The sequence below is a fragment of the Emys orbicularis genome, chromosome 2, assembly GCF_028017835.1.
Source record: "Emys orbicularis isolate rEmyOrb1 chromosome 2, rEmyOrb1.hap1, whole genome shotgun sequence".
Lineage (NCBI taxonomy): Eukaryota > Metazoa > Chordata > Testudines > Emydidae > Emys > Emys orbicularis.
In genome coordinates, this window is record NC_088684.1 from 165,519,681 (window position 1) to 165,543,729 (window position 24,049).

Consider the following 24,049-nt stretch of genomic DNA (forward strand, 5'->3'; position numbering starts at 1 on the left):
TCACTTGAAAGGAATTAGTTTTCTCTCAATTACTATAAACAAAGAATAACCATTTTTTTTTCACAAAAAAGAAATAGAAAAAATCAAAAGAGCAATTCTCTTGCTAAATATTACTTGCATGCCATTCAGGCCTTTGTTATAAACATTAACATACAGACTAGTACTATGAAGTAAATATACCTCCCTTCCTTATGAGAAATCTTCATGACATGGTAGTCATGCCTGTTGATCAATATTTGACCAGTCTGAAAAACCAAAGTAAATTTTGACATCTACAAATAATAAGTTTAAATGTCTAAGGGAACATCCAGATTGTTTCACAAAAGAAAAAAATATTGACCAATGGCCAAACAGCTAGAATTGCATTATAAAGGTTATTCAGAGAATGACCTAACACACTACACTGCATCTTTTTAAAATGTGAATTAGCTTTGTCTGAAACCCTATAGCAGTGAATATCTACTTATTACTGTATTATAAAATACGAAATGGTAACACCCAAATGATCCCGTCAAAACTGGGACTTCATGCTGCCCATTGTACAAACCTAGAAAAGAGATAATCCCCTCCATATATCCATTACATATATGAGAGAGAAACGCAAAATAAACAACATTGACACTCATACTGTAATATCAGAAAAGAATGGAGATGATTTACTGAAATTCCTTAGTCACAAGTAAATAAAAAGAATCTGTAATACATTTGTTCTTTGCTTTCTCTAACTGGACCTTTTATATACAAAAGCCAGTAGGTGAACACTTCAACCTTCTTGGACATTCTATAACAGATTTAAAAGTAATTATTCTTGAACAAAAAAACTTCAGAAACAGACTTCAAAGAGAAACAGCAGAACTAAAATTCATTTGCAAATTTAACACCATTAATTTAGGCTTGAATAGGGACTGGGAGTGGCTGGTTCATTACAAAAGCAGCTTTGCCTCTCCTGGAATTGACACCTCCTCATCTATTATTGGGAGTGGCCTACATCCACCCTGATCGAATTGGCCCTGTCAACACTGGTTCTCCACTTGTGAGGTAACTCCCTTCTCTCCATGTGTCAGTATATAATGCCTGCATCTGTAACTTTCACTCCATGCATCTGAAGAAGTGGGTGTTTTACCCACGAAAGCTTATGCCCAAATAAATCTGTTGGTCTTTAAGGTGACACCGGACTCCTCGTTGTTTTTGTGGACCTTTTATGGAATGCAGAAAGTTTACATTAATATGCACACTTAACAAGTATTATTGATGTGCTCAGCTTGCTTACGTGACAGATGATATTATACTGAGTAATGAACTTGCTGCACCACTCAATTATTTTTTAAAAATTATGGAGCACTGGAGAAATATGAGCATACTAAAGAAAAAAAAATCTAGTTCTGATTTTTAAAGAGGAAGAATAATCCTAGCAATTTCTTTTCTTTAAGACTAAATTCTACCACAAAACAACAGAGCAAAGAAAAATTCCCCTACGTATCTAGAGGATAATGGGATATATAAGCAATACACAGCAAGAGTTTATACAGAACCAGCCATGCCAGAGAAACCTGATTTGTTATTGGTAGAATTCTATCAATGTGGATGAAAGGAATATGATAGATGTAGATACGGCCCTTTGATATCTGGATTTAAGTAACTAATAACAATGTTTCTCAAAAAAATCATACTGTCTTAATATTTTAATTAAAATTACTGTAGACAACAAACACCACTTCGTGGACTGAAAATTGGTTGCAAGGCCAAAAGCAAGGATAAATGGGAACATATGAGAGGAGGTGTCTTCATTGATAATTAGGAAGAGGGTAGAAATGTCATGTTAATGAAATGTGCAGATGATACCAAAATTAGGGGAAAGGGATGACAGAAAAATAATACAAAAGAACCAAGAGGGATGACAGAAAAATAATACAAAAGAACCAAGAGAGATAAAAAACTCAAGCAGAAAATAATCAAATGAGATTCATCTGGGAAGAATACAAGCAACACATTAGGGAAATAATCTCAAATGGAGATAGTCAAAGAAGAAAAAAACCTAGAACTACTGAAAGAGACCCAGTAGACAGCAAATTAGACATGATTTTGCAATGAAGTATAAACACAATTTTGGGCTGCCCTACATAGAGGTGTTATGACATGAAGGAGAGAGGTTATAGACACTCTCTGTACAACTACTCCACTTCGGATAGTGCAAATAATTTCTGACACATGATTACAAGAAAGATATTGACAAATTAGCAGAGCTCGCAGTATAGCAACAGAAATGATTAAGGGACTATGGTAATGGGCACTATACAAGCAGCTTAGATAGAAAGAGAAAGACAACTTAATAAGTTTAAATGGTTTCTTAGCTCAATTACATGACATTAAGATGGACAAAACAGTATACAAATATTTGAAGGATGTAAAACACCAAGAAGGAGCTGCATTTGTAAGGTGGTACAAAGAGATATAAGAGGGAGGTACATGGGATGAATTTTAAAAAGGGAAAAATTAGATAGAATATCATGGAAATGTCCCTAATAATGAGATGTACGGGACAGTAAAGAGTCTCCCCAGCGAGGTGATGCAAGCCCTATTGTTTGGGACACTTAAAACTATGGTGGACAAAATTCTAGGACATATATTGTAATAAAGAATCTTTCACTGGGAGGGAGGATCTCCTAGAAGATCTTTTCTTATTAATCATAGTTTTAAAATGTTTAAAGGAACATTTTTTTAATAAATGTATTGAATGTAAATCTATGCTTCATAACTAACACATTCTTGCTGTCATTAATAATTGATGCTTTCTGTCATCAATCACAATTATCAAACCACCATGGAGATGGAATGTAGTAATATACATAAAACATCAGCAATGATCTGATGGTAACATTTTTAGAAAAGACATGCAGATGCTGCAATACTTAACTTGCTATACTATACACAGTATATTCCATTAATGATTCTGATATTGTAAAAATTTAGCTTTCCTATTGCAGTTGGACCTAGAGGCCTCAAACAGTTTGGGACCCCAGTGTTATAAACACTGTATGGACATATAGTAAATAAAAGTCCCAGCCCCAAAGAGCTTATTTTGACACACGATCTGAGCAATGAGACAGCAGATAGTTTTTCAGGATTATTTAAAAAAAATAAAACTAGAACTTGGAAATCTTATTAAGCTAATAAGGTCCACCGATATTTAAATTAGGGACACAGGGAGAAGGGGGCAGAAATTAGTAGCCTACAGTGAAAATGATTTTAATGTTTCCAGAATTTAACAGTAGAATGTTTACATTTAAAGAAAAAGCCCACTGCACTGAGAACCTTGTCTAAGTACATCATCTACCCACTATTCGATCGCTTCTCGCTTCTCGGCTCTCTATGAGCTGAGGGGTGAAAAGATTATCTCCCTCTAAATTGTCTTATCTACTGTATGCTTCTTAAACAAACTGCAAAAAGGAAAGCGCTAAATATACCATTTTAAATGTTATTTACCACTTCACATAACACAAGAACTAGGGGACATCCAATAAAATTAATAGGCAGCAGGCTTAAAACAAACTTTACACAATGCACAGTCAACCCATGGAACTCATTATCAGGAGATGTTGTGAAGGCTAAAAGTATAACAGGATTCAAAAAAGAATTAGGTAAATTCATGGAGGGCTAATAATCTTGATAATTTCCCTCTTTTGTTCATTGCCTCTGAAGCATCTGTCATTCGCCACTCAGAATACAGGACACTGGAATAGATGGACCATTGATCCGACCCAGTATGGCCATTCATAAGTTCTTAAATAAGAATAAAGCATTAAAAAGAAAGATATGGAAGTAAAACCTGGTGTTGGACTTCAGGGTTCTTGTGCAATTGCTTTTCTATTTCCGCTAATACTGATTCCACAGACTGATACGTTAACCACAACTTCTTGCTAAGCTTAAAATCTGAGAGCATTCATACAATTTTTTCTGAATAGTTTGTGTGAACCAGATGTTAATAAAGCACTTTTGCACTACAGTGAGGGAAAAAGCGAAAAACCTTAGCTCTACACTGGTTATTGTCTTATTTTATTCAAATGCTCATTACTTTTGTTCTGATATTATTTAGATAAGATGGTATGTGCAAGAAGCAAATAGAAAAGATGTATCCTAGGCACAGATATGATGAATAGGTATTAAAGTTATCTTCAATTATCACAATTAACAATGTCAATGTAACATTATTTAAGTTATTATACTAAGATATTAGACAAATATTACTTTGTCATAAAGTAACACACTTATCAGGATGTTTGTTTTAAGCTACAAAATTAAAAGACAGCATTACTATTAAAATAATGGAATCTCCCATCTTCTTCCTAATTGGCAACATGCAGCATGCTGCACAAGACTCATAATACAATACAGAGCGGTTGCTTATTAAAATCCCCATCTAGCATCATGAATGTGACTTTTAAAACTGGGTTGAAGAAAAATACTGGAGCTGTTTACCACTGTCACAGTTGCAGGGCTAGCTGCACCTCCTGTCCCCTTTCTAGTCTCTCTCTGTGCATCTCCTCCAATATCCAGCCCCAGGACTTTATCTGTCCCAGGGAGGAATTTTCCAGTTCCCACACCCTGAGACCCAGGCCTTGAGTTACAGTATTCTATATATCAACCATTCTCACCCTGCAGGTCTGCCTAATTTTGAGCACCTGCTGTTCTTCCCTTAGAGAATCTGTGACCAGCACTATCAAGTATTCCAGCCTTCTTAAAACAAAAGTGTGGTTTCTTTTAGCAGTAGGAACAAAGCTTTCAGAAAAAAAGGATTTTAAAAACAACCATCTGCACATGGCTATCTTGCCTGAAGCCCTGCTATCCTGTGATGGTGACCTAGACAAGCCAAACTTCTCCAAACAATCCAACAGGGTGTCAGGTACCTCACTTGGTTCCCCTGAACCAAGTGACTGCCTGTCTCTTGAGAGAGGGTCCCTTTTAATCCCCCCCCCCTCCCCAGAGTTTTGTTCTTCTGTGCTCTCTTCATCCTGGTTGGAACCAGTACTGGAGGTTGGTTGGAGAGAAGGCAAAATCACAGATAAATTAGTCCTGGCATTGTCCCCCAACAACACGTAAATGTTTGCTGAGAGGTGGTTCTCTTGAGCCATTCCTACCTGTTTTTCCAGACAGACTCCTCTTACGTTAAACCAATATAGTTGTTCAGAATAAACCCCAATAATTAAGCCAACATACATTATTGATACTTTGTTAAAAAATCTGTTTGCCACTTAGTAAATGAAGCATCAGTTATCAAATGAAGATAAGTAACATCCATCCTGATAAGTGTGCATCATACAGTATTCTACCCCCAAACTGAAACACATTTTCACACAGCTCCTATTATTTATATCTAGTGATCTGTGACTCTGAAAATATTTCCATCTCTCCTCTGCTTCCTATTTCCTCAGAATTTTATAGAGAATTTAGAGGGTTTTATTGCACCGATGAATCAGTAGTAAATGCCTTTGAAAGTTTATGGTATCTCCTGTACCATAAAACTTATTTCTGACATATTGGTTAGCGAGTTAAAGAGTAGAGTCAAAGAGTATTAAGCCCATAAAACGGGCATAAGTTTCAGTACTAAGAGTTTAGTATGTGGCTCCAGTAATATGGGAAATTAAAGTTCATGATAAAACTCGAACCCTTGCTGACAATGAATCTAGGTCATATATTTTATTTCTAATAGCCATTGTACTTAGCCATCCTTATTCATGTCATTGCTAGAATAATAAAAGGCAATTATATGTAGATCATTTTGGCTATTCAACAGGTTTGACACGCTAATAACCATACTACTTTCTTGCATATGAATTCACATTAACATACTGTAAACAGCAGTTATCCCAATATTTATATAATTTTACAGATTCATCTGGCTATCCATGAGGCTGACATTTGCTGAAATACATTTATTTTAAAGTTTCCTCATTACAGGTTGCATTCACTCAGAGGCAAATCCTGCCATCTCCTTCTTAGGCTTAAAAAAGCTCAGATTCTGGAGTGATGTGGAAAGCTACACTCTGTCAATAGAGTTAGCATCCTTCAGTAACTACTGTTAACTATTATTATTTATACAGGGCCACAAATGTACCTGGAGCTTCATAAAACACATAGAAAAAGATGGGGGTCACTGCTGCAAAGAGATTGCAGTGCAATTTTAGCTACTTCTAATCAATTTTCTCTCTGCATTTTACTGTATTTGGAGCAAAAACTTGCAATCTTAAATTACTGAAGAATTAGATACTTGCTTACAGGAATGGCATTTTGATAGCTTACCTCCATTTGGTCAAGCAAGTGAAGAAATCTGAGCAATAACTGAAATCTGCAATTAAGTGTTTCATTGCACAACGGCTGAAAACACAATATATTACACGGTATGCCTAGTCAACGTGTTATGACAGAAACATTTCTATGGCAGACAGGTAACCGAAAAACTACAAATGCACACAAAAGAAAAACAAAAAAATAAACACAAATATAAGGGACAGTATCATATTTATGCCTGCCTTGCTCAAGTTCTCTCTCAAATAAGCTTAATCCTTTACCATATTTCTCAGAGGCAAATATCAACAGTGAAAAACAGCAAAGTTTGCCAGAGTATCCCAGATGACACTTTCATAACAAGAACTTTTGGAAAAAACTTTCAACAATTCTCTGAAATCTCATAATTCAAGTAATTGACACTAATATCTGTTATTACAAAAGACTATTAAAAGGATTATTTTCTAGCATAAAATCAACTATTAAATGCATGTGAGTCTTACAATACTTTCTGAAAACAACATATTTCATTTTTAATTATGAAACAGCTTTAGAACACTAGAGTCAAAGAGATGGACCTCCAGCAGATTAGCAGCAGCAAGACAGACAAAACAATATTGTGTGATACTATTTGGAATGAGAGTCCTGATTGCTTCAACCTTGGTAAAAACATTTTGAGTTAATACATGTGATTGATAGTGTTATTTCTTTCACAGTTTACACTGGCCAAAAAAGTGTTAAGGTTCTAAGCAAAAACCTTAATTGTTTTAGATTGAAGTTGTCCTCAGATAAAGCCTGCGGCCTGCAATACTGATTAAGAATGATATACCAGGATGAATTCCAGTGGATCCAACTGCCAGAAACACCCAGATCTGTATTATGTCTATTTCAGATTTGCAATTGCCATGCATTTCTCTGTGGAATTATTGTAATATTCTCCTTGGCTAAATGCATATGTATCCTTCCACGGAAAATCTCACAAGGCATACAAGCTGCACAATAATCCCCATAAAATGCATTGTTGATTGAATCTTTGCATTTAAATATGCTCAATCCTATAAAAGAAACTTCTAGAGTGCACACAATTCACTAATGAAAAACAAAATGCTGGAAAAAATCTCAGAGGTTTCAAAAGCTTGTTTAGATAACAAGCCAAAAGATATTTTATCATGAATTAGATTAAATCTTCTCTGATTTAGAAATATATCTCACAAGATTTACAATAATTCTCGGACCTGGATGGATCAAAAATATAGCTAGAATATCATTTCAGGATATTTCAATACTTCAGGTACGTGATCCAGGTGAACTCTGAAAAGGTAGAAGCATTCAAAAATAAAAAAGTTAACTGCAATATTTTAAGCCTGAAAAAATTTGGTGTGGTTTTGGTTTCAATTTGAGGAAAGGTTCATGTTGAACTTTATTTTATCTGAAATAGTTCACTGATCCATATATGATAATAAATGCAACCTCCTGCACTGAGGGAATTTTGCATTTTAAAGCTAATCTCTTTCATACTTCTAACTCTGCTGCTGTGTTCAATGATGCCAAGGGTTTATGTGATCTGGACACGTAGTCAGAAAATGTTACCCACAAAACACTCAAAGAAAAGATTTTTTTTCAAATAATCAGCAACATTAATCGATTTTAGAGATGGTATGGGGGAAATTATGCACCCTGAAAACTTCATTTAGGGCTAGATTCTATCATCAAATGCATGAAAAGCATCTAAAAAAATTATAAACCCAGCATGTCATCTGCAAATTAGTATTGTTTCCAAGGTTTCAGAACACATTGAAAAAATACTGTAGTTTAGGTTTAGTAAAAAAAAAAAAAAAGCATTTATGCTCAAATATCCAAAAGAGGTTAATCTCTAAAATTGTGGGAATCAGAAGTATCAAACTTTACCTGAAATAATTTATGCACCATAATTGAGCATACATGAGGAGCCAACTGGAACACATCTGGTGCCAGGGCTGTGCACCCATAATTGTAATTAAACTGAGATGAATACCAAAAATCCAGAAATTATGGAATTCATTACAAGAATGCTATCTGAATTGCTTCCTTCTCAAGATCCACATTTTACTTTCTACTTAAACAGCACTTTTCACCCCTGGATTTCAGTGCACAACGAATGGCTTGTTCACATTTAACATATCCAAGCACACTGACATACCTCCTATACAAAAGACTGACAGCTATTAAATATGTCACAAGACTATGTAAAAGGTGACTGTTGTCTAATAAGTAAACTGTCAGTGAAATGAGAGGAAAATCACCCAATTTCCTTCCCATATTATATGTAATTCTGCCTTTGGGTGGGGCATTTACTCCTCCATCATCAGGTGCAAGAGGTGCTACTGCCTCAGGTTACCCTCACTGGTTGGACAGTTTGTATCTCACTGTTTGGTTAATTTAGTCAAATCAGAAAGTTCACACTTTCCAGGATAATGAAAAGTCCAAATAGAACAAAAACAGTACTTCACTCTAATTTAAGGTTTTGTATGCCAGTAATACATTTTAACATTTTTAGAAGATCTCTTTCTATAAGTCTACAATATATAACTAAACTATTGTTGTATGTAAAGTAAATAAGTTTTTTAAAACGTTTAAGAAGCTTCATTTACAATTAAATTAAAATGCAGAGCTCCCCGGACTGGTGGCCAGGAGCCGGGCAGTGTGAGTGCCACTGAAAATCAGCTCGTGTGCCGCCTTCAGCACACGTGCCATAGGTTGCCTACCCCGATATACAACATGCCAGCCACAATGATTCTCTTTTCCTATGCAACATAGCTCATTGGTCATATTTTGCAAGACATGTTGCTGCCATGTGGACACCAACCCCTGGCTTCTCCTAGAGAGGCAGCCTGTAATTATGCCTTCCTCACCCCAGGTTATGGCAGTTGGTTTGCTAGAGGTTGGTAACAAGGTGTTGACATAAATGCAGGTCCACAGCTGAAGGATCTAAGAATGTTACAACATAAGAATGGCCATACCGGGTCAGACCAATAGTCCATCTAGCACAGTATCCTGTCTTCTGACAGTGGGCAGTGCCAGATGCTTCAGAGGGAATGAGCAGAACAGGGCAATTTATTGAGTGATTCATCCTGTCAGCCAGTACAGCTTCTAGTAGCAGAGGTTTAGGGACACCCAGAGCATGGGGCTGTGTCCCTGATCATCTTGGCTAATAGCCACTGATGGACCTATCCTCCATGAACTTATCTAATTCTTTTTTGAACCGGGTTATACTTTTGGCCTTCATAATATCCCCTGGCAACAAGTTCCACAGGTTGACTGTCCATTGTGTGAAGAAGTACTTGCTTATGTTTGTTTTAAACCTGCTGCCTACTAATTTCATTGGGTGACCACTGGATTTTGTGTTATGTGAGGGGGTAAATAACACTTCCTTATTCACTTTCTCCACAAGATTCATGATTTTGTGCACCGCTATCATATCCACCCTCAGTTATCTCTTTTCTAAGATTAACAGTCCCAGTCTTTTCAATCTCTCCTCATATGGAAGCTGTTCCAAACCCTTAATCATTTTTGTTGCTCTTCTCTTTACCTTTTCCAATTCTAATATATCTTTTTTGAGATGGGGTGACCAGAACTGCATGCACTATTCAATATGTGGGCATACCATACATTTGTATAGCAACATTATGATATTTTCTGTCTTATTATCTATCCCTTTCTTAATGGTTCTTAACACTGTTAGCTTTTTTGACTGCTGCTACATACTGAGATGTTTTCAGAGAACTATTCCAGATGACTTCAAGATCTTTTTCTTGAGTGGTAACAGCTAATTTAGACGCCATCATTTTGTCTGTATAGTTGGGATCATGTTTTCCACCGTGCATTACTTTGCATTTATCAACACTGAATTCCATCTGCCATTTTGTTGCCCAATCACCCCATTTTGTAAGGATCCCTTTGTAACTCTTCACAGTCAACTTTGGATTTATCGCGAATAATTTTGTATCATCTGCAAACTTTGCCAATTCATTATTTACCCCTTTTTCCAGATCATTTATGAATATGTTGAGTAGTACTGGTCCCAATACAGATCCTTCGGAGACCTTGCTATTTACCTCTCTCCACTGTGAAAACTGACCATTTATTCCCTACCTTTTGTCTCCTATCTTTTAACTACTTACTGATCCATGAGAGGACCTTCTCTGTTATCCCATGACTGCCTGTTTTGCTTAAGAGACTCGGTGAGGGACCTTGTCAAAGGCTTTCTGTAAATTCATGTACACTATATCCACTGGATCACCCTTGTCCACATGTTTGTTGATCTCCTCACAGAAATTCTAATACATTAGAGGAATGATTTCCCTTTACAACAGCCATGTTGACTCTTCCCCAACATATCGTGTTCATCTATGTGTCTCATAATTCTATTCCTTACTATAGTTTCAACCAATTTGTTTGGTGCTGAAGCTAGGTTTACCAGCCTTTAATTGCGAGGATAGCCTCTAGGCGTTTTAAAAAATAGGCATTACATTACCTAGAAGATAATAAGGTGATAAGTAGCAGTCAGCATGGATTTGTCAAGAAAAAAAATGTGTCAAACCAACCTAACAGCTTTCTTTGACAAGGTAACAAGTTTGTGAAAGGGTGGGGGGAGCAGTAGATGTGGTATATCCTGACTTTAGTAAGGCTTTTGATACTGTCTCACATAGAATCATAGAATATCAGGGTTGGAAGGGACCTCAGGAGGTCATCTAGTCCAACCCCCTGCTTAAAGCAGGACCAATCCCCAGACAGATTTTTGCCCCAAATTGCCCCCTCATGGATTGAATTTACAACCCTGGGTTTAGCAGGCCAATGCTCAAACCACTGAGCTATCCCTCCCCCCATGATTGTCTAATAAACAAACTAGGGAAATACAACCTAGATGGAGCTACTATAAGGTGAGTGCATAACTATTTGGAAAACATTCTCCAGAGAGTAGTTATCAGTAGGGCCCTACCAAATTCACGGCCATGAAAAACATGTCACAGACCATGAAATCTGGTCTCCCCACCGTGAAATCTGGTCTTTTGTGTGCTTTTACCCTATACTACACAGATTTACTGGGGAGACCAGCATTTCTCAAATTGTGTGTCCTGACCCAAAGAGAGTTGCAGGAGGATCACAAGTTATTTTAGGGGGGTTGGGGTATTGCAACCCTTACTTCTGCACTGCCTTCAGAGCTGGGCATCTGGAAAATGGTGGCTATTGGCCAGGCACCCAGCTTTGAAGGCAGTGCCCCCCAGCAGCAGTGCAAAAGTAAGGGTGGCAATACCATACCATTTCATCCTTACTTCTGCGTTGCTGCTGGTGGTGGCCCTGCCTTCCAAGCTGGGCTCCCGGCCAGAAGCCACTGCTCTCCAGCTGCCCAGCTCTGAAGACAGCACCTCTGCCAGTAGCAGCGCAGAAGTAAGGGTAGCAGTACCACAAACTACCTCTCAATAAGCTTGCAAACTCCCTCCCCCCCCACACACACAACTCCTTTTTGGGTCAGAATCCCTACAATTGTGACACTATGAAACTTCAGATTTAAATAACTGAAATCATGAAATTTACATTTTTTAAAACCCCATGACCGTGAAATTGACCAAAATGGACTGTGAATTTGGTAGGGCCCTAGTTATCAGTGTTTCACAGTCAAGATGCAGGCCATATGGAGTGAGGTCCTGCAAGGATTGGTCATGGGTCCATTTCTATTCAATATCTTTATAAATGATTTAGACAATGGCATAGAGAGTACACTTATAAAGTCTGTGGACAATACCAAGCTGAGAGAGGCTGTAAGTGCTTTGGAGGATCAGATTAAAATTCAAAATGATCGGGACAAACTGGAGAAATGGTCTGAAGTAAACAGGATGAAATTCAATAAGGACAAATGCAAAGTACTCCGACCAGGAAGGAACAATCAAATGGGAAATGACTGCCTAGGAAAGAGTACTGCAGAGAGGGATCTGGGGGTCATAGTGGTTGTATTTCCCTAGTTTGTTTATTTACAAGCTAAATATGAGTCAACAGTGTAACACTGTTGTAAAATAACCAAACTTCGTTCTGGGACGTATTAGCAGGAGTATTGTAAGCAAGATATGAGAAGTAATTCTTCTGCCCTACTCCATGCTGATAAGGTCTCAACTGGAGAATTGTGTCCAGATCTGGGTGCCAAATTTCAGGAAAGATGTGGACAAATTGGAGAAAGTCCAGAGAAGAGCAACAAAAATTATTAAAGATCTAGAAAACATTACCTACAAGGAAAGATTGAAAAAATTGGGTTTGTTTAGTTTAGAGAAGAGAAGACTCAGGAGGGACATGATAACAGTTTTCAAGAGGTTGTTACAAGGAGGAGGGCAAAAAATTGTTCTCGTTAGCTTCTGAGAATATGACAAGAAGCAATGGGCTTACATTGCAGAAGGGAGGTTTAGGTTGGACATTAGGAAAAACTTCTTAATTGTTAGGGTATTTAAGCACTGGAACTAACTGCTTAGGGAGATTGTGGAATCTCCATTATTGGAGGTTTTTTAAGAACAGGTTAGACAAACACCTGTCAGGAATGGTCTAATTATTACACAGTCCTGTCTTGAGTGCAGGGGACTGGACGAGATGACCTCTCAATATCCCTTCCAGTCCTACACTTCTCTGATTCTATGATTAGCTATCCCACAGTCATCTGATTCACAGGCTGATTTAGGTGATAGGTTACATACCACAGTTAGCAAGTCTGCAATTTTATATTTGAGTTCCTTTAGAACTCTTGGATGAAAGCCATCTGGTCCTGGTGATTTATTACTGTATAATTTATCCATTTGTTTCAGAACCTCCTCTACTGACATCCCAAGCTGGGAGTTTTCAGGTGTGGGAATCTCCCTCAGATACTCTGCTGTGAAGATCAATGCAAAGAATTCATTTAGCTTCTCCTCAATGGCCTTGTCTTCCTTGAGTGCTCCTTTATTGCTTCAATAGTCCAGTGGTCCCACCGATCATTTGGCAGACTTACCGCTTCTGATGTACTTAAAATATTTGTTGTTTGTTTTTTTAGTGTATTCTGCTAGTTTCTCTTCAAATTCTTTTTTGGCCTTCATAATTATACTTTTACACTTGATTTGCCAGAATTTATGCTCTTTTCCTTTTTTCTTGATTAGGATTTGACTTCCAGTTTTTTAAAAATGTCTTCTTATCTCTTTTATTCTGTTGGTTAGCCATGGTAGCATTTTTTTGGTCGTACTGTTTTTTTTGTTTTGTTTTGTTTGTTTGTTTTTTAATTTGGGCATCATATAGTTTGACCCTGTAATTTGATGTTGTTGTTTTTTTAAATTAAATGCAGCTTGAAGGCATTTCACTCTTGTGACTGTACCTTTTCATTTCTATTCACCTAACTACCTCATTTTTGTGTAGTTCAATTTTTTGAAGTTAAATGCTACTGTAATGGATTTCTTTGGTATTCCCCCCCACCCCTCAAGGATGTTAAATTTAATTACATTATGGTCTCTATTACCAAGCAGTGCAGCTATATTCACCTCTTGGATCAGATCTTGTATGTCACTTAGAACTAAATCAGGAATTGCATCTCCCCTTGTCGGTTCCAGACCTAGCTGTTCAAAGAAGCAGTCATTCATAGTGTCTAGAAACGTTATCTCTGCATCCAATCCTGAGATGACACATTCCCAGTCAATATGAGTATAGTTGAAAGATGAGATGAGACACAGTAAAAGGACCAAACAGCCTGTAGAGATAGCCATCTCATGTTGACAGCATTCATGTTTTTTGTCAATTTCACACCAGACCACAGGATTCTAATCAACAGCAGTGACACTGACTGTCATTTTATTTTCATTCTTCTGCTTGGGGAACTATGAACAGCAGTAGAGACATCTTAGATGTTTGTCTGCAGACTTACGGCAGGTCTACACTACAACTTAAGTCAATGTAACTTACATCATTCAGAGATGTGAAAAAGTGCGTTTCCTCCCCCCTGAGCGATGCAAGTTTGGCACAGTCCACACTGGCGCTATGTCGGTGGGAGGCGCTCTCTTGCCGACATAGCTTCCACTTCTCACCGAGGTGGAGTAATTATGACAAAAGGAGAGCGGTCTCTCATCGGCATAGTGAGTCTTCACCAGATGCCCTACAGCGGCGCAGCTGCATTGGTGCAACTGCGCTGATGTAGCACTGTAGTATAGATTTGGCCTTAGGAAAACAATGCTACAGGAGTTCAGTGCACATTTGAAAAACTTCTCTCTGAAACCCTAAGAGTTTTTTTTTTAAATAAAAAAATCAGCTTTGAAAAGAAACTTAGGCCTGGTCTACACTGGGGGTGGGAGGGGAGGGGATCGATCTAAGATACGCAACTTCAGCTATGTATCTTAGATCAACTTAGAATCACTTACTTCGCGTCCTCGCGGCGCAGGATCGATGGCCGCCACTCCCCCGTCGACTCCGCTTCCGCCTCTCGCCATGGTGGAGTTCCGGAGTTGACGGCAGAGCGATCAGGGATCTATTTGAAGGCTATTTTATGGGTTTACTTTGTGTAGATTATATTCTTTATCACCTGGCTTCTGAATTACTGTATTAGTGACATAGTTTAGGAGGCAGAAAATACTCAGCACTTGTCTACATGGACACATCAAGGAAAATTAATCCAAAATAACTGGTGTGAATAATAATAAAGGTGTGAATGTGAAATGGATTGGTTAAAACACATTAAATCCCTGTGTGAACACCCTCATTCAGAATTCAAGTGTCTTTAATTCAGTTTAGTTTATTTCACTTGCAAAGTGAATTAAACTAAACTGAATTAAGACCACTTTAATTCTGAATAACAGTGTGCACATAGAGATTTAATGCTGTTTAACTAATCCAATTCACATTAACACCTTTAGTTCATTTGGATTAATTTTGCTGGATGTCTCTATACACACAAGACATAAGGGTATTTAAATACCCGTAGGTATTTTACTACTTGTAGAAATTTGTACAGACTTCCAAAAATCACATGGAGGATTAATTCTACCATTTAAGATCATTTTATATCATACAAAAATACTTTTTTTCTACTTTACTCTGAATTAATACTAGACAAAAGCATGCATACAAAAAAAAAGATAGCCATACGGTACTATAAATAACTTTAAAGGAAAATTAATCTTTTAGTGGATGTACAGGTAATATGCTGAATTTAAATCCTAGAATGTAAACACAGCCTGAAAAATTCCAACATCACAACCCTCAGCCAGCAACAGAAATACTCAGTAGCAAAGCAAACAACACAAAAAGAAAAGTAAAGGGAAACAAAAAAAAATACTGAGGTAAACCTATGGGTGCCACTGATGTATTATTAGACATGTTATACCTCAATATTTGAGTATTCTTGGTATTTCCTTTAGCAAGTATAGGGAAGTAAAAAATGACTGCTGTAGATACTAAGGTGATATACTCAAATGAAAAATTGCATTTTTTTAAGGGTAGCCCCTGTATTCTTATCCCTATCTTTTGCAATAACTGCAATGTGTGAGTTATTTAGAGGTGCAGTATGAAATAATGAATGTTTGAATAATCCAGCCTAGAGATCACAAAGGTATCGAGTCTCCATTATCTAGAAGAGATTTCTTCTCACTCCCACCAATTCATACCTTCCTTTTTATAGTAGAAAGTTTTTGCCTGGGCCTATAGTGCCAATCAGTTAATAACACAGTGAACAGTAAATTTATTTGTTCTACTACAAGGCAGATCCTTTGACAGCGAATCCCTGAATCCTCAATAGTCACCTATAGAGTGGAAGGCCTCAGACCTACAATTACTTACATAAATGCTCAATTTTAAGCACAAGTCAACAGTTTTAAAGGGACTGCTCATGTGTTTCAAGTTTAGCATGTGCCTAAGTGTTTGCAGGATCGGGGCCTAAGTAATAAGGCAGAGTGCTTTTTGAAGTTACTGTTTATCTTAAAGGATTAGAAGCCACCATATATATAGCACAAAAATGTTAAAGATTCTATCAAACTTTCAGTCAACAAGAATTTGCAAAAGGAAAACTTAATATACATGATAAAATACTTGTTACAATTCAATGGGAGGGGAAAGCAAGAAAATAAAAGTTGCAAAATATCATTCTATATACAGTGGATTAATAATAAGTATTAGAAATATGACAAATAAATCCCAGTAGATTTACCAATTTAGGTGTCAGTTCTGTGCCAACTGAATTTAATGGGCATTTTGACAGGAGTAGGTCATGCATTCCTGCAGTGATATTCATGGGAATGACACTGGCATGGGACAAGGCAGAAGACTCCATCAGATATACTTCATGTTGCTCAAATCCTCCCCGCTGTGAGGAAATACTGGGGTGCTGCAAAAAAACCAGGAGGTGTAGCCTCCCAACCCCATAGTTTTCTTCTAAACAGATACTGAGGGTCCCCCACTTCCATGGAGGGGCTGCCTCTATGCATTGCTGCTGCTGCACCATGGCGTAGTCCTTCTGAGGCTGTGCTATAGCTGCCATGGAGAGGGGGTACCTAGCAAGGCTTAATGCTCTTGAAGCAGCATTAATTCACAATCAGATTTCTGCATGGAAATCCACAGTCTTGGCAGGGGCTGATGTCATGGAGCTTAACTGAACGTAAAGAGCTTCAGTGAGGTGCTTCAGTAAGATCCCATAGAGGCAGAAATAATGTTTCCCACCCCCACCCTCACCCTCACCCTCACCTTCACCCTCATACCTCCCAGGAGAGATTTTCTGGCCATTAGCTTGTCCAGTCACAGAAGTCTAGGGGTGATATGGACCTTAGTTTTTGATCATTTATATATCACAGTTGTTTTTGTTCTCCTAGATACATTTTTATATATCTAATTTAAAAAGCAACATGCTGAGTCTATCATCATCTGATTCACCTTGTTTAGTTCTTACATTAATTGAGAGACTTAATACTGCACTCCTTAGCAAGTACTAATAGCAAAGCATGTTGGGGGGGGGTGGGTTGTTTTTAGTTTTAGTCATATTAGATTTAATAATTATATTTGTCACACTTTGCTCGTTTTCCAAGCCTATACTGAAAGCAGAAGTGAATTAGTTCTCTGGAATAAGTTACTTAACAGAGGAATTCTAATACTCATTTACTTGCTTTTTCAAGTAGCTTAATCTGCCAGTTAAAGGATACAAGGACATTATTCAATACAACAGGATTCTTTTTTCCCTTTTATTTGTTCCGTGCTACAGAATTTCAGGTGTTGCTTAATGGTTATTGATATGAATAAACTAATTATAGATTAGGGTTCACATTCAATGACCTTCCAAAAACACCTACACTAATCAGAAGAAGCACCTCTTTTTTAGTTTATTTATCATACATTATGTTGTTAGAGGGGTAGGCATGTAAAGATGATCTGCTAAGTGGGTTTGAGGTTTTGTTTTGGGTTTTGTAATTGGGCTTATGCCCTATCTTGCTCCTTTAAGACATATAGAGAAGGCCTAGAAGGTTGTGGAGGAAAGTATTTCCCCCCCTCCCTAATTGTTTATTATCTTAGGCTAGGTCCACACTACCCGCCTGATTCGACGGGTAGAGATCGATCTTCTGGGATCGATTTATCGCTCCCCCATCGACTGCGGAACTCCTGCTCGCCGAGAGGAGGAAGCGCTGTCGACAGGGGAGCTTGCCTGTGCCGCGTGGACCCGCAGTAAGTAAACTTAGTTCGATCTAGGAAACGTCGACTTCAGCTACGCTATTCTCGTAGCTGAAGTTGCGTTTCCTAGATCGATCCCCGCCCCAGGGTGGACCAAGCCTTAGAAGTATTGGGGGTGTCCAGAAAGTTTGGGTTTTGTGGAGGATCTGTTGGAGAGCTCAGAACATTTGTACTGCAAGGGTTGGGAACTGAAGAGATGGGAATGTTGAACCTTTAACAAATACATCTTTTCTCCAATGGGTTGGAGTTGTAATTTATTGGAATTGAACAGGTGTTAACAAAAAACAAAGTTTTAAACAGTTTGACTAAAACACCCTTTCCCTCTCCATAACTCTGCTTTTGGTGACTTTACTCTTCTGATACCATAATTGCACTAGTTTTCCAGTCACCACAGAATCTTTCATGATAGAAAAAATAGAATGTTCAATATCTAAACAAGGAGGCAAAAAGAAAAGAAATATTTCAGACCTTCTTTCTACAGTATTAAGAGCAAAAGAGGGCACAAGCTCATTTTTTTCATGTTGCAGATAGAAATACATTTATGTAGAGTCTGAGCCTGCAAACCCTTACTTATGCAAGTATTTCACATGAGCTATCCCACTGACAGGAATGAGAATAGTTGTATATGAAAGGGTTCTCCGGATCTGACTCAAATATAAAGAAAAACAAATTTAAAAAAAAAAAACTTACCTGGTCCCAGGGACACATGATACCTCCAAAACACATGAAGAGATATCCCATGGCAACAAGACACACCCACACCACCAAAGAGAAAATACGGAGCAGCTTCTTAAACACAGATTCTATGCAGACAAGGATAAATATGGCAAAGAAGATTGCTAGGGCTGTTGGAACGGTTATTAAAAATGCCACATGATCGTCAATTTCCTGGAAAGAGAGAGAAGTGAAAAGGAAGTTAAAACTTAAAGCACTTGGGCTCACAATTAAAATATGTCTTCCTCAAAAATATTTGATTAAACAATTATTTGTTCTAAATTGATAGCCCAATGAGTCTGAATCTTACAAAGGCATGATGCTGAATACACAGAAATATTTTTTTCACTTTTAATATCGCATTTGGGGCTATTTACATAATACAAAAACTATTAACTATACTATTGCAATGTGCATCCTATGATAAATGGAGGAAATGATTATTACAAAGTAGAATCAGGAAGATTATTATACACACTGAAGTGGGACTTAGCCATTTAAACTGTTTAGGCTTGCAATGCTGAGCGGAGCAATGCCTAAATACCTTTAAAAATTTGGGCTTAACTCCTTCTTACCTAGTCCAGAATAGCAGCAAAGAATGTATGGGTAAAATAGGAATGTATTATTCACACTTCTCTGGAGGTTTTGTTGTATTGAAAGCTATATCAATTACTTAACTAAATGTTTCATATGCATAGACTAAGTTTAGTTTCTTAAGCCATCTTACTGGAAATTTAGTAGTTAATGGAATCCCAGAACTTGGCAAAATCAGTTACATGTGAATCAGGTTTCAATCATATCCAGTCTACAATGAGATTTATTTAAACTAAGCAATACTTAAAATTATTTGCCGAACCAAAAAATAAGTAATCAGTTGTTACTACATGACTTTATAACTTTCAAGACAAATCACTTTAACATTATACTAAAATAAAATTAAGAATTGTTATATACCATTCTATTAGCTCCACAGTACTTATGGTTAGAGGCACTAGCACTGTAAAGACCTGATCCTGCAATCCTTATACACACAGTTACTCACTTATGCAAGCAGTCCAGACTGCAATGGGATCAGTAGCGTGAGCAAGAGCTGCAGAGTCAGGCCCCAAGACCCTATTTTTCAAGAGCTTAAACCTTCCAGAAAATTACCCTTTAGGCTGAAATTTCTCATATTTGTTTCTCAGCCCAAAGGTGAATTCTTCTGGATAATATGAAAAATTCCATTTGGTTGATTTTAAGATGTGCAGGTATGTTTCTTATTCTTTAATTTTGCTGATGCTTTTTTCTGCTCTGATAACTTAAAACTGGCTTTATTTTTAAACTTTAGAACTTGGCATGTCATATAATAGTTCTCAATGGGATGTGCACATTTTCTTTTGTTTGAACAAAAATTGTCTGACTAACAATGAAGTTAGATAAGATTGAAAACATGTTCTGGAGGTGCAGTACATTCTCATTCCCTTTCCCCCACTTAGTGATTCAAGAAAACACTGAATATCTGCAGAGATATTCTTAACATCTTCCCAAAGTCTCTGGCAAGTCCTTCCCTTCCCCCTCTGCCCAAAATCACCTTTTTTTGTTTGTAGTATGTGATCATCATTGCATATATAATTCACATTTCTAGCACTCAGATGCTTTGCACCTCTTAGTGTACAGTATCCTGGAAACCATTAGGGTAGTGAAGAATGAGGACCCCACACTTTCGGGATCCCAACATACTCCTTTTTAAAACACTGGGATGGTTTATGACACTTCTCTTACCCACCTTTAAAGTTAGCACGTTCAAAATATACACTTATTTGACCGTGACTACAGACATGTAAATGTAGCAGCAGCTTTCACTCTCACCTTTTTGTTTCTACTTTTCCTTTCTGCTCTTTGAGATGACCCATGCTCCTGTGCCCATTAAAGTCAATAGCAAATCTCTGACTTCAGTGGGATCAGAAGTGGGATTGTAATGTGCAGAAACTCACTTTTCTCCTGTTTTTAATTTTTTTCCCTTTTAATTTAAAAAGGTATCTCAAAAAATTGTGAATTCAATATTAGCAATCAGAACTTAAACAGAAAGAACTAATATCAGGAAATTTCAAGTTATGGTTCTTATATCGCACCATGCAACTTTGGCACATTGCACATAAACACATACACTTTTATGCATATGTTTACCTTTAAGTACCTGAGTAGTGTTTTTGAAGACAGATTTCAGAGTAGCAGCCGTGTTAGTCTGTATCCGCAAAAATAACAGGAGTACTTGTGGCACCTTAGAGACTAACAAATTTATTAGAGCATAAGCTTTCGTGGGCTACAACCCACTTCTTCGGATGCATAAAGAGTGAACCATATATTGAGGAGATATATATACACACACATACAGAGAGCATGAACAGGTGGGAGTTGTCTTACCAACTCTGAGAGGCCAATTAAGTAAGAGAAAAAAAACTTTTGAAGTGATAATCAAGATGGTTCAGTACAGACAGTTTGATAAGAAGCAAGTGTGAAAATACTTACAAGGGGAGATAGATTCAATGTTTGTAATGGCTCAGCCATTCCCAATCCCTATTTAGCCCTGTAGGGATTGGGAATGGCTGAGCCATTACAAACATTGAATCTATCTCCCCTTGTAAGTATTTTCACACTTGCTTCTTATCAAACTGTCTGTACTGAACCATCTTGATTATCACTTCAAAAGTTTTTTTTCTCTTACTTAATTGGCCTCTCAGAGTTGGTAAGACAACTCCCACCTGTTCATGCTCTCTGTATGTGTGTGTATATATATCTCCTCAATATATGGTTCACTCTTTATGCATCCGAAGAAGTGGGTTGTAGCCCACGAAAGCTTATGCTCTAATAAATTTGTTAGTCTCTAAGGTGCCACAAGTACTCCTGTTATTTTTGAAGACAGAGAAGACTACTGCTTAAAGTTAAGCATGTGTATACATATTTGCAGCAGTAGGATCAAATATGAACACAAATGTAATCACACATACTGAATGCCGAAATATTACATATGGCTAATGTAGTAGAGTTACAATTGCTGAACTCTATCTTTGAATCTCCTGAATGTTGTGCATCTGAATTCCTGATCTTAATGATGTATTACTATACCTCACTGCATTTATTTTTTACTGTCTTAACCAAAGGGAGGTTAGACAAAGCCATACAAAAAGGAATTTCAGCTGAGTTTTTCACTTCTGCACTTCTACTCTGGGATTGCATGGATCTGAGCCCAGAACACTGTGTTATATTCTAAAGGGTCTAGTTTCCCTAGATTACTACATGCTAACATTATGTTGCATGTTTTGTGTCTCATAGAAAGTGATGTTGCTAGCATTAAAGATGAGCAGACTGCTACTGAATAAAACTAACACTGAAGAGAAACAGGGACTTAAAAGATTGCTGAGGCTAAAGTTCAATGATGAGAACAATACTGAAAATATCTGTTTTCATTATTTCAGTATATTCAATCATTTGTTTATAGATTATTGGGAAACCAGGCATCCCTAGCAATTCAAAATTCCACCCATTTCCCTCTTTTCAACAGCCAATGAAAATCGATCCAATGCACTAACTATGCCCCTAGACAGATTGTGTCCAAATAGGGAGAACAAGAAGCCTTAGAACATAATGGGACAGATCTTCAGTTTATGTAAATGAAAACATCATTGATTTCAAAGAAGCTACACCAATTTACACCACATTAGGATCTGGCTCATGTTTTTAATATCCAAATCCTTTCAAATATCGCTTATGCTTGTGTAAGTATATGTCAGAGTCAAAGAAGTTCAAAACAATGAAACAGTTTAGAAAACACACACACAAATTACTAAATTGGGATTTTTTTCTAAAAAAAAAAAAAACCCTTAGGTATTTCACAACTCTGCATGTAGAAATAAATGTTAATGTAGTGTCAGCCAGGGTGGAGGATTTGGCCCATAATTTTAATTTGGAACCAGCTTTTAACCATAATATTTTCTTATATTGCTTCATAGAAACTAAGGATGATCAGTGATATAAATTCAAATGCTGAACATTTAAAACTGGCAAAACACTGATAAGAAAGTTACAAATATTAACATGATCAGTAGGCTAAAATCAGCAGACAAGTGCAAAGAGATGAAACCTTGAAAACCTAAACGTTACATTTCCTTAGCCCTTTTCCAAAAAGTAAAGAAAATATTTTTGTCTTTTCTATCATTGGTCTCAGAGATTAAAGTACACTGAAGGTAATGGAATTAAACTGACAGCATGGTGCCTTCCAACATAATGGCTTAGCCTACAGTATATGGTTCTTCTTTGATCAGCTCTTTATCTTTCTAAACGTTTTCTCCCTTGCTGTCTTTTAATTACTGAACAAATTAAATGTCTACCACTGTTCTGGACAGAATTCTGAGCTTTTATGCAATATGCAATAATCCTGTTATCTCAGGTGGAAACTGAAGAATCACTCTCTGGGGTCTTTTCAAGAAGCTACAGCTTTTGTCATCCTTTACGCAATTATTTCTTTGTCCAAATAAATGGCATGACCTCAGTTTAGATTTTAAACAACAGAACTACTGTACATCACTGAACTCTTTTATGATAAATCATACATTTTAATGAAGTGTCTCTATAAAATAATGGAAGCTTAATATTTTCAATTTTACCAAATAATATGTTTCCATTGGCTACTTTAATCCTTTGGTACTTTATAGTTTATTCTGTACTGCTAATGTAATTTGCCTCCAGCCTATGTGTAGCAGACTACTGCTGCGGTCTCAATCGTTTTATCAATCTTGTGCACACTCAAGCTGAACTAACTTGAATAGCTTATTATGTCCGTAGCTGAATATTATGAAATGTTTTCTAAATTTAAATGTAAAAGCAAAAGGAGAATTTTGAAATGCTTCTTCAAACAAAATAGCAAAGTACATTAGTCTTCACATACTTATTGTTAAAAGTGTGGCTCTATTCTGAAAAGCAACTGTAACAAAAATAGGACTTTAGGGTTCAAGGGTTATCATCCCTCAATGATTCAATTATTTTTGTATCAAATGTGACCAGTTTAAAAGTTAAAAAGGTATTTTTTTCTAACTTCCAGCCAAGCAAATTTAGCTTGGGATGTGGAAGCCAAACTGGATTATTTCCCATCATGCATCATCATCACCAGTAATAAAAGGGTCTTCAGGACAAATTATGCCCTCAGTGGGACTCTTGCCACCCATGGAATGGCAAAGGTGTAAATTATTTGGAATCTAGTAAACAACTACGTTCATGATGCACAAATTGGAACAGAACACTAAGCTCACTTAATCTTAGCACTCTTGGCTCTGCAGAGTTGAAAGTAGTGAAAAGCAGAAAAATATATTTTTGTCACTAAAGTGAGCTGGAT

At 37.1% G+C, this 24,049-nt stretch overlaps 1 protein-coding gene across 1 annotated transcript in view; it reads right to left on the reverse strand.

Moving 5' to 3' along the window:
- ADCY2 (adenylate cyclase 2) overlaps positions 1–24,049 on the reverse strand; it is a 456,889-nt gene that overhangs the window by 426,687 nt on the left and 6,153 nt on the right. The window contains exon 2 of the mRNA XM_065398381.1: positions 18,658–18,855. Coding sequence (XP_065254453.1) covers positions 18,658–18,855 — 198 coding nt within the window. The remainder of the gene's footprint in view (positions 1–18,657; positions 18,856–24,049) is intronic.